Source organism: Apteryx mantelli, chromosome 4, assembly GCF_036417845.1.
Source record: "Apteryx mantelli isolate bAptMan1 chromosome 4, bAptMan1.hap1, whole genome shotgun sequence".
Classification (NCBI taxonomy): domain Eukaryota; kingdom Metazoa; phylum Chordata; class Aves; order Apterygiformes; family Apterygidae; genus Apteryx; species Apteryx mantelli.
In genome coordinates this window covers 83584549-83599034 of record NC_089981.1, presented here as the reverse complement: position 1 = coordinate 83599034, position 14486 = coordinate 83584549, and the positions used below count along the sequence as shown (strand labels likewise).

The 14486-nt window shown below is 40.4% G+C and overlaps 1 protein-coding gene across 1 annotated transcript in view; it reads right to left on the bottom strand.

Annotated features, from left to right (window-relative positions):
- The window catches only part of C4H14orf39 (chromosome 4 C14orf39 homolog), a 39400-nt gene that overhangs the window by 15989 nt on the left and 8925 nt on the right, over positions 1-14486 (bottom strand). The window contains exons 5-7 of the mRNA XM_067295646.1: positions 9804-9893; positions 844-1028; positions 302-344 (exon numbers count right to left, since the gene is read on the bottom strand). Coding sequence (XP_067151747.1) covers positions 302-344; positions 844-1028; positions 9804-9893 — 318 coding nt within the window. The remainder of the gene's footprint in view (positions 1-301; positions 345-843; positions 1029-9803; positions 9894-14486) is intronic.

The following is a 14486-nucleotide window of genomic DNA, read 5'->3' as shown; positions in this document are numbered from 1 at the left end:
TGACAAGTTTACATTTCCTAGACAAGTATTCAGATCTAACTTTGCTTAGTCTTCTCTTCCTTAATGGAGCATTTTGACTGATATGTCATTAAATGAGATTTGTTTTTCTTTACTCAAAATGCTCCCATAAATTTTAACTGAAGCGTCTTATTCGGCCTTCCATTTTCTCACAGGAAAACGCCTATGCTGCCACTCTAGACATAAACCTGTAAATAATTACTGTACTCTTTAACAGAAAGATGTGGAAGGTAGATATAAACTTTTCCCCTGTAAACTGCATAAACGCTACACAACAGGATACATCTGTAAAGCCCAATCATGAAGTGATTTAAAAGGTGTAGGCTCTGCAAAAATAAAATTTCATTTTAGGACATTAATTCACAAATCCAATTTTCTTTACAAATGTAAGATAAATTAATAGATTGGGAGCACTTATCTTTGGATTAGCATACATAACAGAAATAGCAGTACAGAGAGTAAGACCATGAAAAAGAGCATGAAAATAAATATATGAAAAAGACATTAAAATAGAATTTTGAGAGGCTAGACCTAATGTAATTTTATTATTAAGGACTTTTTTACCCCAAGAAGCCTAATGGCAAACCTCTCCCCCTTACATTCATGGGTTGGAAGAATAAGTATTAGCAAGCATATTCTAAATCCTTGTTCAAAATCTTCCCTCTCAAAAAGGTATAACAGAAAAAAGAACTTTTTATTAGTTGAAGAGAAATTGCAAAAAATTAATTAGTTGGTGTTTGTACAGTATTTTTAATGTGCAATGCACTACCAAAGTTTACACCAGGATCTACTGTTAAAGCCCTGATAATATTAATGCCAAAATACCAATATTCAAGTAAGCATCTTCTTGCAGTTTATATCTCTCAGACTGTTGCAAAATTCTGTTTTGGATTTCTTCAAGCTCTTTTTTTTTTCTGTAATATTCCTGTGCAAGCGGAGTTTCTGCATATTTTTCTTGGTGTTGCTTCAAAATCTCTTTATACTGGATTATGTAATCCTGATACATTTTCCTATAAAAATACATGTCATTTAATTTTTTTCACATGAAGCTATTATTCCTAAAGAAAAAAAGTATTAATTTATGGAATCAGCTCAATTAGATTATCAGATTATGTTCAGTATATCACTATTTGGCTCTAATTTTTCTCTTCCAGTTATTTTCAACAAAGATTATACTGCACGTAACAAAGAATACAGTTGTGATGTAAAAAGCAGTCAGGCCTCATTGCTCTGAAAGGAATGCAGATTATACCATGTTCAAAGGCAGCTTTGCAGATGTAACATGTTTTTACTCTCTGTGTAATTATCATGAAACTCACAGCAGCCCAAATTCCTTGCTGGTATACACTGGCACAACTCCACTGATTTCAGTAGAGCTGTATCAAACTTACGCTAAAAGAGAACTTGGCCTCACATCCTGTATTTAGAGGAGCCTGATGCATCACTTCACTAAGAGCTGCCTCCAAGGAAACGCTGAGCAATCTGTATCTGATTCAGGGAAGCCTTAAACACAGAAGTTAGTCACATTAAAACAATAAGGCTATTCATGCTTAAGGTTAAACAAACACTTAAATGTTTAGCTGGCAAAGAGACAGAATGCTCAGCTCCTTTTAAGACTGCCCTCTAAATTAATTTTACATTAATATAATTTCACTGACATCATGTGAGTACATAGCTACAAATGAATAAAGTAGGCAGCACCAATTAAGAGGCCCCATTAAATAAATGTTCACTACATTTTAAAAGTTTAAACTGGCTATTGCAGAAATCACTATACAAACAAATACCATAACAAGTAATTGGATGCAATTCACCACATAAAGCTGAAAATTAATCAATACTATGTTTGGAAAGATGAGAAAGAAAAGTGCTGTTGCACATCATCTTGTGTTAAATCAATGACAGTAACTGCATTGGAAAAGACTTTCCTTGGTCTGTTTCCTCATTCAGGCAAGGAATTTATAGGATAGATTGCTAATGACAGATCAAATATTCAACCGTCTCATCATGATGAGTCTTTTATGTGCACCAGTAATGCTGCTGAGCAAAACTTCCATTGTAGGTAATTTCCAGGGCAAAAGAAGTATCTTTTGGGGAAAGCGAGTAATTAACAATGCAATCAGGGAACTGGTTCTGGTTTCTTAATGTCACACACAGGTGAAGTAAGGATAGGTCTGCAAGAAGTCTATATTTCACACACAGACAAGAGGTTAACTATTAATGCTTTTTAAAACTATGGATAATAACAAGCAGTGCCAGATATCTATATTTCTTTCTGCCTTGGAAATTAAAAGCTTAACAACTGCTTGAAATGAAATTAAATGATATCATTTGTCAAATGCTGATATTCTACATCCCTCATTCTTGAAAAAAGACAAATTTGAGCATATGCAAAATACATTACAGGAATTCTATGTGGGGAATTTATGCAGATAGTACAAGTTAATAAAGACATATCACAGGCACAGACATTTACCACATATTGTTACTGCAGGCTGATCATTTAACTGAGAAAGAAATATTACACAAAGTTGCTTGACATTAGAACATGCCATTATAAAATCATAGATTTGACGTAGAATGAAATGTAATGTTCTAAGAAATGGCAAAAGCGACAACAGAGAGGGGGAAATCTTAGAATATTAAGTTATTAACACACATGTAGATTAGCCAGAAATTCCTTTGTGAAACAAATTATGTTTCTAAACTAAAGCCAGAAATCCACCTGTTTGCCTGCAGCATTAATAAAGCCTACATTAAGGAACATTTTCATTACACGAGAAGAATACAGTATTCCTCTTTAAAAAAAAGTATTTCATCTCAAACTGCAATAAATCATTAAATATAAGAAGACTGAAAGGCAGACATTTCTGGCTGCCCTATGGCTAGGCCAGACAATGGAAGAGAATGAAAGTTGTGTCCAAACACAACAGTGGAAGCTTCTGCTCTTGCGAAAAAAAAAAAGTAAAATCTTTATTATCATAGGAGGAAAAAGGAATATCTCAGTTTTCAAATAAAACCACACTCCAGACACTAGTATCTGTTAAATTGACTGAAGATCAACACACCTGTTCAGAGGAATGAAATTGTAAATCAACACTGTTATGATTCAAAGTTGTGAAACCAAGGAATTGAGACATCTCAAGCTTTGTGTTGACCAGGGCATTAATATGTTTGTACTTCAACAGGAGACTCTTGGGAATCTAAAAAGTTATTACTGTACCAGATTTTCCAGGTATGACAGATGGAGAATGTTGAGCTCTATTTAATTTAATCGATGCTACAAACAATAACTGGGCAATAAAGGAATTTTCTGATATACAATTAAGAATGCATTACAAATAAATTTTAAAAATATAACTCAAAGTGAAATAATTCACTGTAACTTGTACATTTCAAACTTCTGAAAATAATGTGAGGAATATCAAGTCATCCTCAAACTTTAAAAGAATACTTTTCCCAAAATATATTTTCCCCAGATTAATATTTATAGCTGTACATAGTATAATATATTGGCCTTAAGAAATTGTCACTATTTTTAATATTTCTCCTAAATAATTCACATTCTCCAGTCACATAGTTAAACATTGACTATTAAGCATTCAGCAATACACTAAAGTCATTAGCGGAAGTTTTAATTTAATATCAACAGGAAAAGGACAACACCCAAAAAAACCCTGAACACTATATGAATAGCTACTTATTTCTTTTTCCTTCTTCACTTATTTTCAGGATTAGATTTGGGTGGGTTAGATGAGTAGACAGTGGGGTGGATTGAGAACTGGCTGAATGGCAGAGCTCAGAGAGTTGTGATCAGTGGCACAGAGTCTAGTTGGAGGCCTGTAGCTAGCGGTGTCCCCCAGGGGTCAGTACTGGGTCCAGTCTTGTTCAACTTCTTCATCAATGACCTGGATGAAGGCACAGAGTGCACCCTCAGCAAGTTTGCTGATGATACCAAACTGGGAGGAGTGGCTGATACGCCAGAGGGCTGTGCTGCCATTCAAAGAGACTTGGACAGGCTGGAGAGGTGGGCAGAGAGGAACCTCATGAAGTTCAACAAAGGGAAGTGCAGGGTCCTGCACCTGGGGAGGAATAACCCCATGCACCAGTACAGGTTGGGGGTTGACCTGCTGGAGAGCAGCTCTGCGGAGAAGGACCTGGGAGTGCTGGTGGACACCAAGTTAAGCATGAGGCAGCAATGTGCCCTTGTGGCCAAGAAGGCCAATGGTATCCTGGGGTGCATCAGGAAGAGTGTTGCCAGCAGGTCGAGGGAGGTGATTCTCCCCCTCTACTCAGCCCTGGTGAGGCCCCATCTGGAGTACTGCGTCCAGTTCTGGGCTCCCCAGTACAAGAGGGATGTGGCACTACTGGAGCAAGTCCAGCGAAGGGCCACAAAGATGATTAGGGGACTGGAGCATCTCTCTTATGAGGAAAGGCTGAGAGAGCTGGGCCTGTTTAGCTTGCAGAAGAGAAGGCTGAGAGGAGATCTTATCAACGTGTACAAGTATCTGAAGGGAGGGTGTCGAGAGGATGGGACCAGACTCTTTTCAGTAGCGCCGAGCGACAGGACGCGAGGAAATGGACACAAACTGAAACACAGACACTTCCATCTTAACATGAGGAAAAACTTTTTCACTGTGAGGGTGACAGAGCACTGGAACAGGTTGCCCAGAGAGGTTGTGGAGTCTCCTTCTCTGGAGATATTCAAAACGCGCCTGGATGCAATCCTGTGCAATGTGCTCTAGGTGACCCTGCTTGAGCAGGGGGGTTGGACTAGATGATCTCCAGAGGTCCCTTCCAACCTCAGCGATTCTGTGATTCTGTGATTAACTTTCAGTACTAAATGTTCTTATATGTACTTGAAATCAATAATAATAAAGAAATGGGGGGCATTTCTAAATCCTCCATAATAAGAGCCTAATTAAATGCAAAATAAAATTATCTTTCCAGCTAAAGCAATATGTGCTGAATGTCCCCAAATGCCAGGCTAAAAGGGCATCCAGCCTAATAAGTTTTAAATGTACTTATTTTCCTTCCTGATCTGTTTATTTAGAATTTGCTGAATGCACATCTTACTGATTTGAAAAAATTATCAAATGCTTCAATACAGAAGGAGTATATTTGAAAGAACTATCTGAAGACTGCTTTTATAAAATGCATAAATTAAATTTATGTTATGATTTATAGTCATAATGTCTTATAATTAAGCTCAGGAAAACAAATTAAATCAAACACTTTCATGTTGGAATTGAAACTAGTCAACTAAAGAAGCAATTTAAAAGTAATGCTTCTCTGGCTTGTCAGATCAAATTAGTGAAAGCCAAAATGGCTTTATCATATACTAACAGAAAGCCAATTTAGCCTTATTTTCACCAAATATAGAGCTCTGAACAAGAAGAAGACAGATAAACTACTGAGTTAATTAAAGGCTATTGGGCACCTAATGCTATTTCTTCAGTCTTAAACAATTGGCAAAAAGAACACTTAAAAAAAACAAACCTAAAATTTTCAATTACTGTTACCTAAAGTTACACCTCCAAATTGGTATTCAGACATCTAAACGGATCTGCCCTGCTGTCAGCATAGGGCTAACCAATCTCTACTCCTTCTCAAACAGATCAGTAAAGGGTACATTCTGCAACAACATGCTACAACAAAACAAGTGATATCTTCAAAATGCAGAATCCATTCTAGAACCTTACCCACCACTAATCTTAAAATGGTATAGATCAGGCTTTCCTGAATCACTTATCCTATTTTTCACAGAATCACAGAGTCACAGAATCGCTGAGGTTGGAAGGGACCTCTGGAGATCATCTAGTCCAACTCCCCTGCCCAAGCAGGGTCACCTAGAGCACATTGCACAGGATTGCATCCAGGCGCGTTTTGAATATCTCCAGAGAAGGAGACTCCACAACCTCTCGGGGCAACCTGTTCCAGTGCTCTGTCACCCTCACAGTGAAAAAGTTTTTCCTCATGTTAAGATGGAAGTGTCTGTGTTTCAGTTTGTGTCCATTGCCTCGCGTCCTGTCGCTCGGCACCACTGAAAAGAGTCTGGTCCCATCCTCTCGACACCCTCCCTTCAGATACTTGTACACGTTGATAAGATCTCCTCTCAGCCTTCTCTTCTGCAAGCTAAACAGGCCCAGCTCTCTCAGCCTTTCCTCATAAGAGAGATGCTCCAGTCCCCTAATCATCTTTGTGGCCCTTCGCTGGACTTGCTCCAGTAGTGCCACATCCCTCTTGTACTGGGGAGCCCAGAACTGGACGCAGTACTCCAGATGGGGCCTCACCAGGGCTGAGTAGAGGGGGAGAATCACCTCCCTCGACCTGCTGGCAACACTCTTCCTGATGCACCCCAGGATACCATTGGCCTTCTTGGCCACAAGGGCACATTGCTGCCTCATGCTTAACTTGGTGTCCACCAGCACTCCCAGGTCCTTCTCCGCAGAGCTGCTCTCCAGCAGGTCAACCCCCAACCTGTACTGGTGCAGGGGGTTATTCCTCCCCAGGTGCAGGACCCTGCACTTCCCTTTGTTGAACTTCATGAGGTTCCTCTCTGCCCACCTCTCCAGCCTGTCCAAGTCTCTCTGAATGGCAGCACAGCCCTCTGGCGTATCAGCCACTCCTCCCAGTTTGGTATCATCAGCAAACTTGCTGAGGGTGCACTCTGTGCCTTCATCCAGGTCATTGATGAAGAAGTTGAACAAGACTGGACCCAGTACTGACCCCTGGGGGACACCGCTAGCTACAGGCCTCCAACTAGACTCTGTGCCACTGATCACAACTCTCTGAGCTCTGCCATTCAGCCAGTTCTCAATCCACCTCACTGTCCACTCATCTAACCCACACTTCCTGAGCTTCCCTATGAGGATGCTATGGGAGACAGTGTCAAAAGCCTTGCTGAAGTCTAGGTAGACAACATCCACTGCTCTCCCCTCATCTACCCAGCCAGTCATTCCATCATAGAAGGCTATCAGATTGGTTAGGCATGATTTCCCCTTGGTGAAGCCATGCTGACTACTCCTGATCACCTTCTTTTCCTCCACATGCGTGGAGATGGCTTCCAGGATGAGCTGCTCCATCACCTTTCCAGGGATGGAGGTGAGGCTGACTGGCCTGTAGTTTCCTGGGTCCTCCTTCTTGCCCTTTTTGAAGACTGGGGTGACATTGGCTTTCTTCCAGTCCTCGGGCACCTCTCCTGTCCTCCATGACCTTTCAAAGATGATGGAGAGTGGCTTAGCAATAATGTCCGCCAGCTCCCTCAGCGCTCGTGGGTGCATCCCATCAGGGCCCATGGATTTGTGGGTGTCAAGTTTGCTTAAATGATCTCTAACCCACTCCTCCTCCACCAAGGGAAAGTCTTCCTCTCTCCAGACTTTCTCTCTTGCCTCCAGGGTCTGGGGTTCCTGAGGGCTGGCCTGACCAGTAAAGACTGAAGCAAAGAAGGCATTCAGTAACTCTGCCTTCTCTGCATCCTTCGTCACCAGGGCACCCACTCCATTCAGCAAAGGGCCCACATTTTCCCTAGTCTTCCTCTTGCTGCTGATGTATTTGAAGAAGCCCTTCTTGTTGTCCTTGACATCTCTAGCCAGATTTAATTCCAAACGGGCCTTAGCCTTCCTCGTCGCATCCCTGCATACTCTGACAACATTCCTATATTCATCCCAAGTGGCCTGTCCCCCTTTCCACTTTCTGTAGACTTCCTTCTTCTGGTTGAGTTTTGCCAGGAGCTCCTTGCTCATCCATGCAGGTCTCCTGCTTCCTTTGCTTGACTTCCTACTCATAGGGATGCACCGCTCTTGAGCCTGGAGGAAGTGATGTTTGAATATTAACCAGCTCTCTTGAACACTCCTTCCTTCCAGGGCCCTCACCCATGGGATTCCTCCAAGTTGGTCCCTGAAGAGGACAAAGTTTGCTCTCCTGAAGTCCAGGGTTGCGATCCTACTTGGTGCCCTGCTGCCTCCTCGCAGGATCCTGAACTCCACCATCTCATGGTCACTGCAGCCAAGGCTGCCCCCAACCTTCACATCTTCCACCAGTCCTTCTTTGTTTGTTAGTACGAGGTCCAGCAGCACACCTCTCCTTGTTGGCTCCTCCACCACCTGTGTCAAGAAGTTGTCACCAATGCTCTGCAGGAACCTCCAGGACTGTTTGTGCCTAGCTGTGTTGTCTTTCCAGCAGATATCGGGATGGTTGAAGTCCCCCATGAGAACCAGGGCCTGGGATCGTGAGGCTACTTCCAGCTGTCTGTAGAAGGCCTCATCGACTTCCTCATCCTGATCAGGTGGCCTGTAGTAAACACCCACAACAGTGTCACCTCTGTTAGCCTGCCCTTTGATCCTTACCCATAAGCTCTCGACTCGCTCTTCATCCACCCCTAGGCACAGCTCAATACATTCCAGTTGCTCTCTCACATAAAGAGCAACTCCACCACCTCGCTTTCCTGGCCTGTCTTTCCTAAAAAGCACGTAGCCATCCATGACAGCACTCCAGTCATGCGAGCTATCCCACCATGTCTCTGTAATTGCAATGAGATCGTGGCCCTGCGACCGCACACATATCTCTAGTTCTTCCTGTTTGTTCCCCAAGCTGCGTGCATTGGTGTACAGGCATTTCAGGGAGGTGATCGAGCATGCAGGTTTCCCAGGAGGGGTAAAAGAGGGTCCTCCATAGCCACATCCCATGCGCACTTCCCTGGCTGCATTCACCTGTTGGAGGCATCCTGACTTGAGCAGTCTTTTGCCAACTACCCTGTCACTATAGCTCTCCCCTTCCCCCATCATACCTAGTTTAAAGCCCTCCTTACTAGGTTGGCCAATCTGTTGGCAAAGACCCGTGTGCCCCGCCTCGTGAGGTGGATCCCATCTCTCGCCATCAGTTGTCGATCTTCAAACAGGGTCCCATAGTCGTAGAAACCAAAACCCTGTTGCCAACACCAGCGGCGCAGCCAGTCGTTAACCTGGAAAGTCCGTCTCCTCCTCCTCTCATCCATCCCCCTCACTGGCAGGATTGAGGAGAAGATGACCTGGGCTCCCAGACCCTTGACCACCATCCCCAGAGCTCTGAAATCCTGCTTGATGGTCTCCAGTTTGCCCTTGGTGTCATTGGCGCCCACATGAAAGAGCAGCAGGATCTAACATTCAATTTGCATGTTCCTGCTTATTATGAAGAATATACAGAAGTATACAAAATTATCTGAATATAGCTAATATTATCTTATTTAGTGCATATATGAATTTAAAACCTTAGGTTCAATCAGATGATGCTTCTGAATAAACATAAAACCAGACTATTTTCCAAAAAGTCTACCCGAACCTGAACATTACTCTGAAACTACTGATACTACAGTATATCTGAAGATATGTCATCACAACAGAAAAAAAATCATTTATAGGTGAAACTTACTTGATTTCTTGTTAATATGCTCTGACATTTCATATCTCTACCAAAACTGAAACATTCATTGCCTTTATTTCATAGGACTTTTCTTGAAACTGCAACAAGTTGAACAGTGTTCTGGAAAATTCTCATAGGTATTTGGGAAGCAGTGGAATTTGCAGAAGCCATATTTTATCCTACCTCATTAGTAACTACAAAATAACAGATGACCTCCTAATAATGTAAACTGAATATTCTTTTAATTACTCGGTCACCTTATTACCCTGAAAAGTTTACAAAAACAATAGCTCTCTTTAACACAGAATGCACTATCTTTGCTGACCAGTTTAGACTGCTTAGTAAGTACTATTGCCTGAAACCTCATCTCATGTGATCATACATACTTCTCATTTTCTGTAGCTTCTTGATTGGCTTTGAGTTCTTTTTTCAAATATTCTTCATGCTCGCTAAGAATTATGTAAGTGGGTTTCCAACTGTGGAGAAATTAAAAAAAAAAGTATATAAATTATCTTTTCTAATAAAAAGGCATTTAAAAATGAAGACATCAACAAAGAAGATACTTCAGCTAGCTAACTAGGACAAGGCATTCATCTGATGCGTTGAAAGTCAAACATAAATGTTTTTAGTACAGAAAGCTTTTATATGCAGACATTTATTTTCTCAAGATTTTAAAGTCACAAATACAAGAATAGGTATAGGATTGTCAAAAATTACAAAGTATTATTTATTATTTTTTGAAAAAGAAATAGAGTAAGCTTCAAAATTTTTGGAGCCTAATGCTAAGCAGTTGGACATCCAAATCCAAAAAATAGGTACTCAGAATAGTGAAACTGGTAAACCCTTTAGACACATACATTCTTCTTGTTGGTGATGAACACAAAAATATCACTAGCACCTATCTCATACCTAAATGCAAGCAGTACTCGCAAACACAGCATCTCCTCCATCGGCTAAGCGAGCCCCTCTCAGAAAACAGCCAGAAAGAGCTGGTGTCTCTCGGTACAATAGCCCAGAAACTGGGAGCGCTGACCTGGGAGTTTGGAGTCACTAGTCCACGTACCACCTCTTACTGACTAGACTTGAACTCAAACTCTGCCCTTAGAGGAAAACATCCCAGACAACGGTTAATAACAAATGAATGGCAGAGGAGAAGTGAACCTCAGTTGCTGACAGGTAACACTCTTTTCTGCCTCTGAGTCATCGTCCACATATATTTTCCTACTTGAAAAGACTCCAACTAGTACCCGAAACACAGAATGTTTAAAACGTATATGTGACACTGGGTGTTTTCTGCATAAAAGTTCAGTTCTTCACAAAAAACACATGTAACAAAAACACCAGTGATATTTGCAAATTCACTAGTACCTAAAAAATGCAGTTGGTATCTGGCTATATAGGTTATGTCTACATTGCTAAAAGCACCCATTCCAGGAACCTGTCTCCTGGCAAGAGGTGCTGAGTGGCTCATGCCTACCCAGCTCATAACTAGATTCCTCTAGAGTAAACTGATCAGTCCATATTGTGTAATAATTAGTCTGGGTCTCCTCTTGGTCTCATGTGGTCCCTCTACAGCCTTGAAAAATAATTATTCAGTTTTTTGTTATTTTTTCCATTTCAGGTGCCTCATGTAATGTGAGAGCTATGAGGCAGCCCATCAAAGTGCTGTTCTTACAGCAGGATGCTGCAGATTGTACTGAAATCACAGCAACTTCACGGAATACATAAAGGATTTAGGACACTGGAATTAAACCAATACTACTGTCTCAACATCCAGGTATGCCTGGATGCCTCTTCCTTGGATGTGTGAAATCTGGAAAACAGGCAAATATATTCCTGATTTAAGTGCAATGCAGATGCGATCTTTGGAAGAAGCATATAATGTATCTTAAAAAAAACATCTTGTCTGAAAAAAGATACTGTAAGGAGCATGAGCCATTAAGGCATGGATGTCTCCTGCCCTTCCAGCTGAAGTAGCAGTTACAACAAAACACGTTTTCATAGAAAGTTGTAACTGAACAAATTGCCAGGGTATGGCTCAGTTAGAGAGGATGAAAAACAAATTCGGAAACCTCTGGTGCATGCAGACTTTGGATAGGGAGTAATATCTCATTGAGACCTATACATACTTATGTGTTTTGAGGTAACAGAAACAACAGAACAATGACTTAAGTCTATTGAGCTCAACAGGTTTATCTGCTACTAACAGACATTTCCCTCACGAAGGGAAAATAGGCTCCGCAGTGACAGGCTGCCAGTAGCCAACTTCGGAGATGCAGGGAGCTGCGGTTCATACGATGGCTGCTCCCTGTGCATTACGTAAACAGGCTGGGCAAGAGCGGTACAGAAATCCCATTTCGTCTTTAAAAAAATCACATGCTCCCTCCATAGAAACTTTCTATTAAAAAAAGTCACACACCCTCTCTCTCGAGTCAGGGCTTAAATGACCTACAAATCCAGCATTTGTCCAGAATACACATTTCCCTAAAGCAACACCAACACCTGGAAGGAACTCTGGATAAGTGCAAGTATCCAAGGAGATGCACACAGAAAACCCAACTGTAGGAACATTTATGTAGATCCTACCAAAGCTACAGACTGACGAGACAGAAGAAGGATGAATCCGTAAGGACTGAAGCACAGCTTTAGCTGGAGATCAAGTGGATCTGGAACAGCACAGATGTGGGGCAAAAATAAAGTTACATTTAAAGGAATGGAAATCAACAATGAGAGGAGAAAGGGCAATACAGAACAAGGTTGCAACTGAACAAGGCAAATAATTCTGTACTGGACAGGTGAAAGCAACTGAGAATGTATGATGCACTTTGCATTGCGTATTCATGAGTAGGGCAAGCAAAGGGCATTTTTGGATGCGAGTATGCCCTTTTGTTCATAACTGGAGTGTTTGTAGCATGCAATCACACGAAGTACAAACGTGCACTTGGACAATCGCTCCAAAGGCGGAATAAAACAGAGGCTTCAGAAACAGCTAATTTAATGTAATCTCCACCAAGGAAATAAATGAAGAACAAAGACCTGACATTTAATTTGCTGAACAGAAGTCCAATAACCTTGAACAAAAAATGATACACTCCAGGTGCTGAGACAACGCAAGAACATACAATCAGCACTTATAACAGCATTAAAGTTTGCCAGCAAAAAAGCTGAATGAGAAAGTGCAGGATCCATCCAGGAAATTTAGTATTATTGGTACAAATTGTTTGACACTATCGATGATTAGAAGTGTAACTGGAAAATGCTACTTCCCCACAGTTGCTGCAAATTCAGCAGAAAGACACATTTTAAAAGGGTCAGATTTTAAAAAAGTAGAAACCAATGGTACTTATATAAAAATGCACTAACTAGCATGCAAGCATTGTGATTTTCCTCCACTCTGAAAATTCCATGCCTTTCTTCCGAGGGAAAAAAAAAAACAAGCAATGAAAAAGTCATGGAGCTTGTATTAATCAAAATACAAAGCATTTTGTGTGTTGCATTTTGTATGCACATCTATTCTGCTGACATGCTAAAGACACAGTACAAGAAGGCAGTTTCGTAAATTGAGCACAGGTATGCCGGATTCAAGTAGCTGATCTACTACTAACTTGTTAAAGGCATCACTGTTTCACAGAGGTTCTTGGCAGCTATCAAATTTATTTGGCCTTCTTTTCATCTAATAGAGTATACAAAATCTTTCTCCACACTGATCTGATGGCAATAAAATTATCCTGTAGTTTAACTAGTGGGACAAGACAGCAGTTTCTTGCATAAATTAGCAACATTCTGAGCTCCTCTGGCTTAATTTTTTTTTTTAATTTTATTTCCATGAAATCACATCATCCTTAAACTGAAATTTAAAAATTAGAAGAGAAACAACAAAATCAGAACTACGGTTCATCAGCAGTATTTTACCACTTTCTCCTGTTCTTGGATCAACATTTATAATTTGAAACATTCACAAGACTAATTATCTGAAAAATGTCATCACTTGTCTAAAAATGTGAATTTCATTATTGCCATTGGGTGCCTTCAGTTTGTTACACAGACCTATATGGTTTCCTTTAGAAGATATAGCAGTGTCATGATATTCCTGTCTTGTATGTCATATTTTCTATAGACTTGTTGAATATAAGAATCCAGTATTTCACTCAAAGTCTTCATACTGGATTCAATATACTTATGATGTCCAGTAATCCAGACAAAAGAATAGTTTCTTGAAAGGTCTATTAAGTATTATTGGCAACTAAATGTAGTAACATTTGTCTTTCACTCAGTCAGCTACAGGGAAGATTTTGACTACAAACCAATATTTGAATTTACAAAATCTACATTAGAATGATGTCCAGTGAATCTTGAGTATTAGCTAGATTAAATACTAGACGTTCTAGATGATTGTAGTATGTAAGTTCTTTCATTTCTTTTGATTGTCTGAGCATATAGCTAGGGTTTGTTTATTGTACTTTTCAGTATTTTGTTGAACGACATTTTCAATAATCTAAGACAAGTCTTTACTCTTCTGCAAGCATCATCTTTGTATGAATACAAGTATCCATTAACGAGTCACTTCTCATTTTCAATCACTTTACATTAATGTCATTGCTTATTCTTTTTAGGACCTGAGCAAAATCCCATTGAACTCAATGAGTAAAATTCTGATCAGATCCCTTAGTTCTACCTTTAATTCTTTATATGCATTACACAACAGTTGATTTGCAACTTTAAAAGATACCTGAGAAAATAGTGTGAACAGTTTTAGTAGCTTATCAAAGTGTTCACTTTGTACTGCATTGGAGGCAAGTATTTAGTATAAATAAAACTGGAATTTTCTTATCAAGCTCAAATCTTTTCCCAACTCTTTTTATGCTAAAGCTGCTGCTCAGAATAGAATGACAGCTGATTCAAACAGCTACCCGCTATACCCATCCCACTCATTAATGACTCCATCCCATCCTTCTTCTCTTTTTTCAAATAGTTCAAAATAAACCTAAAAAGGACCCTGAGGCTATCTTCACTTCTCTTTTGATTTTTAGGAACACCCACATTCTCCATTCACATCCTGAAATTAAAGA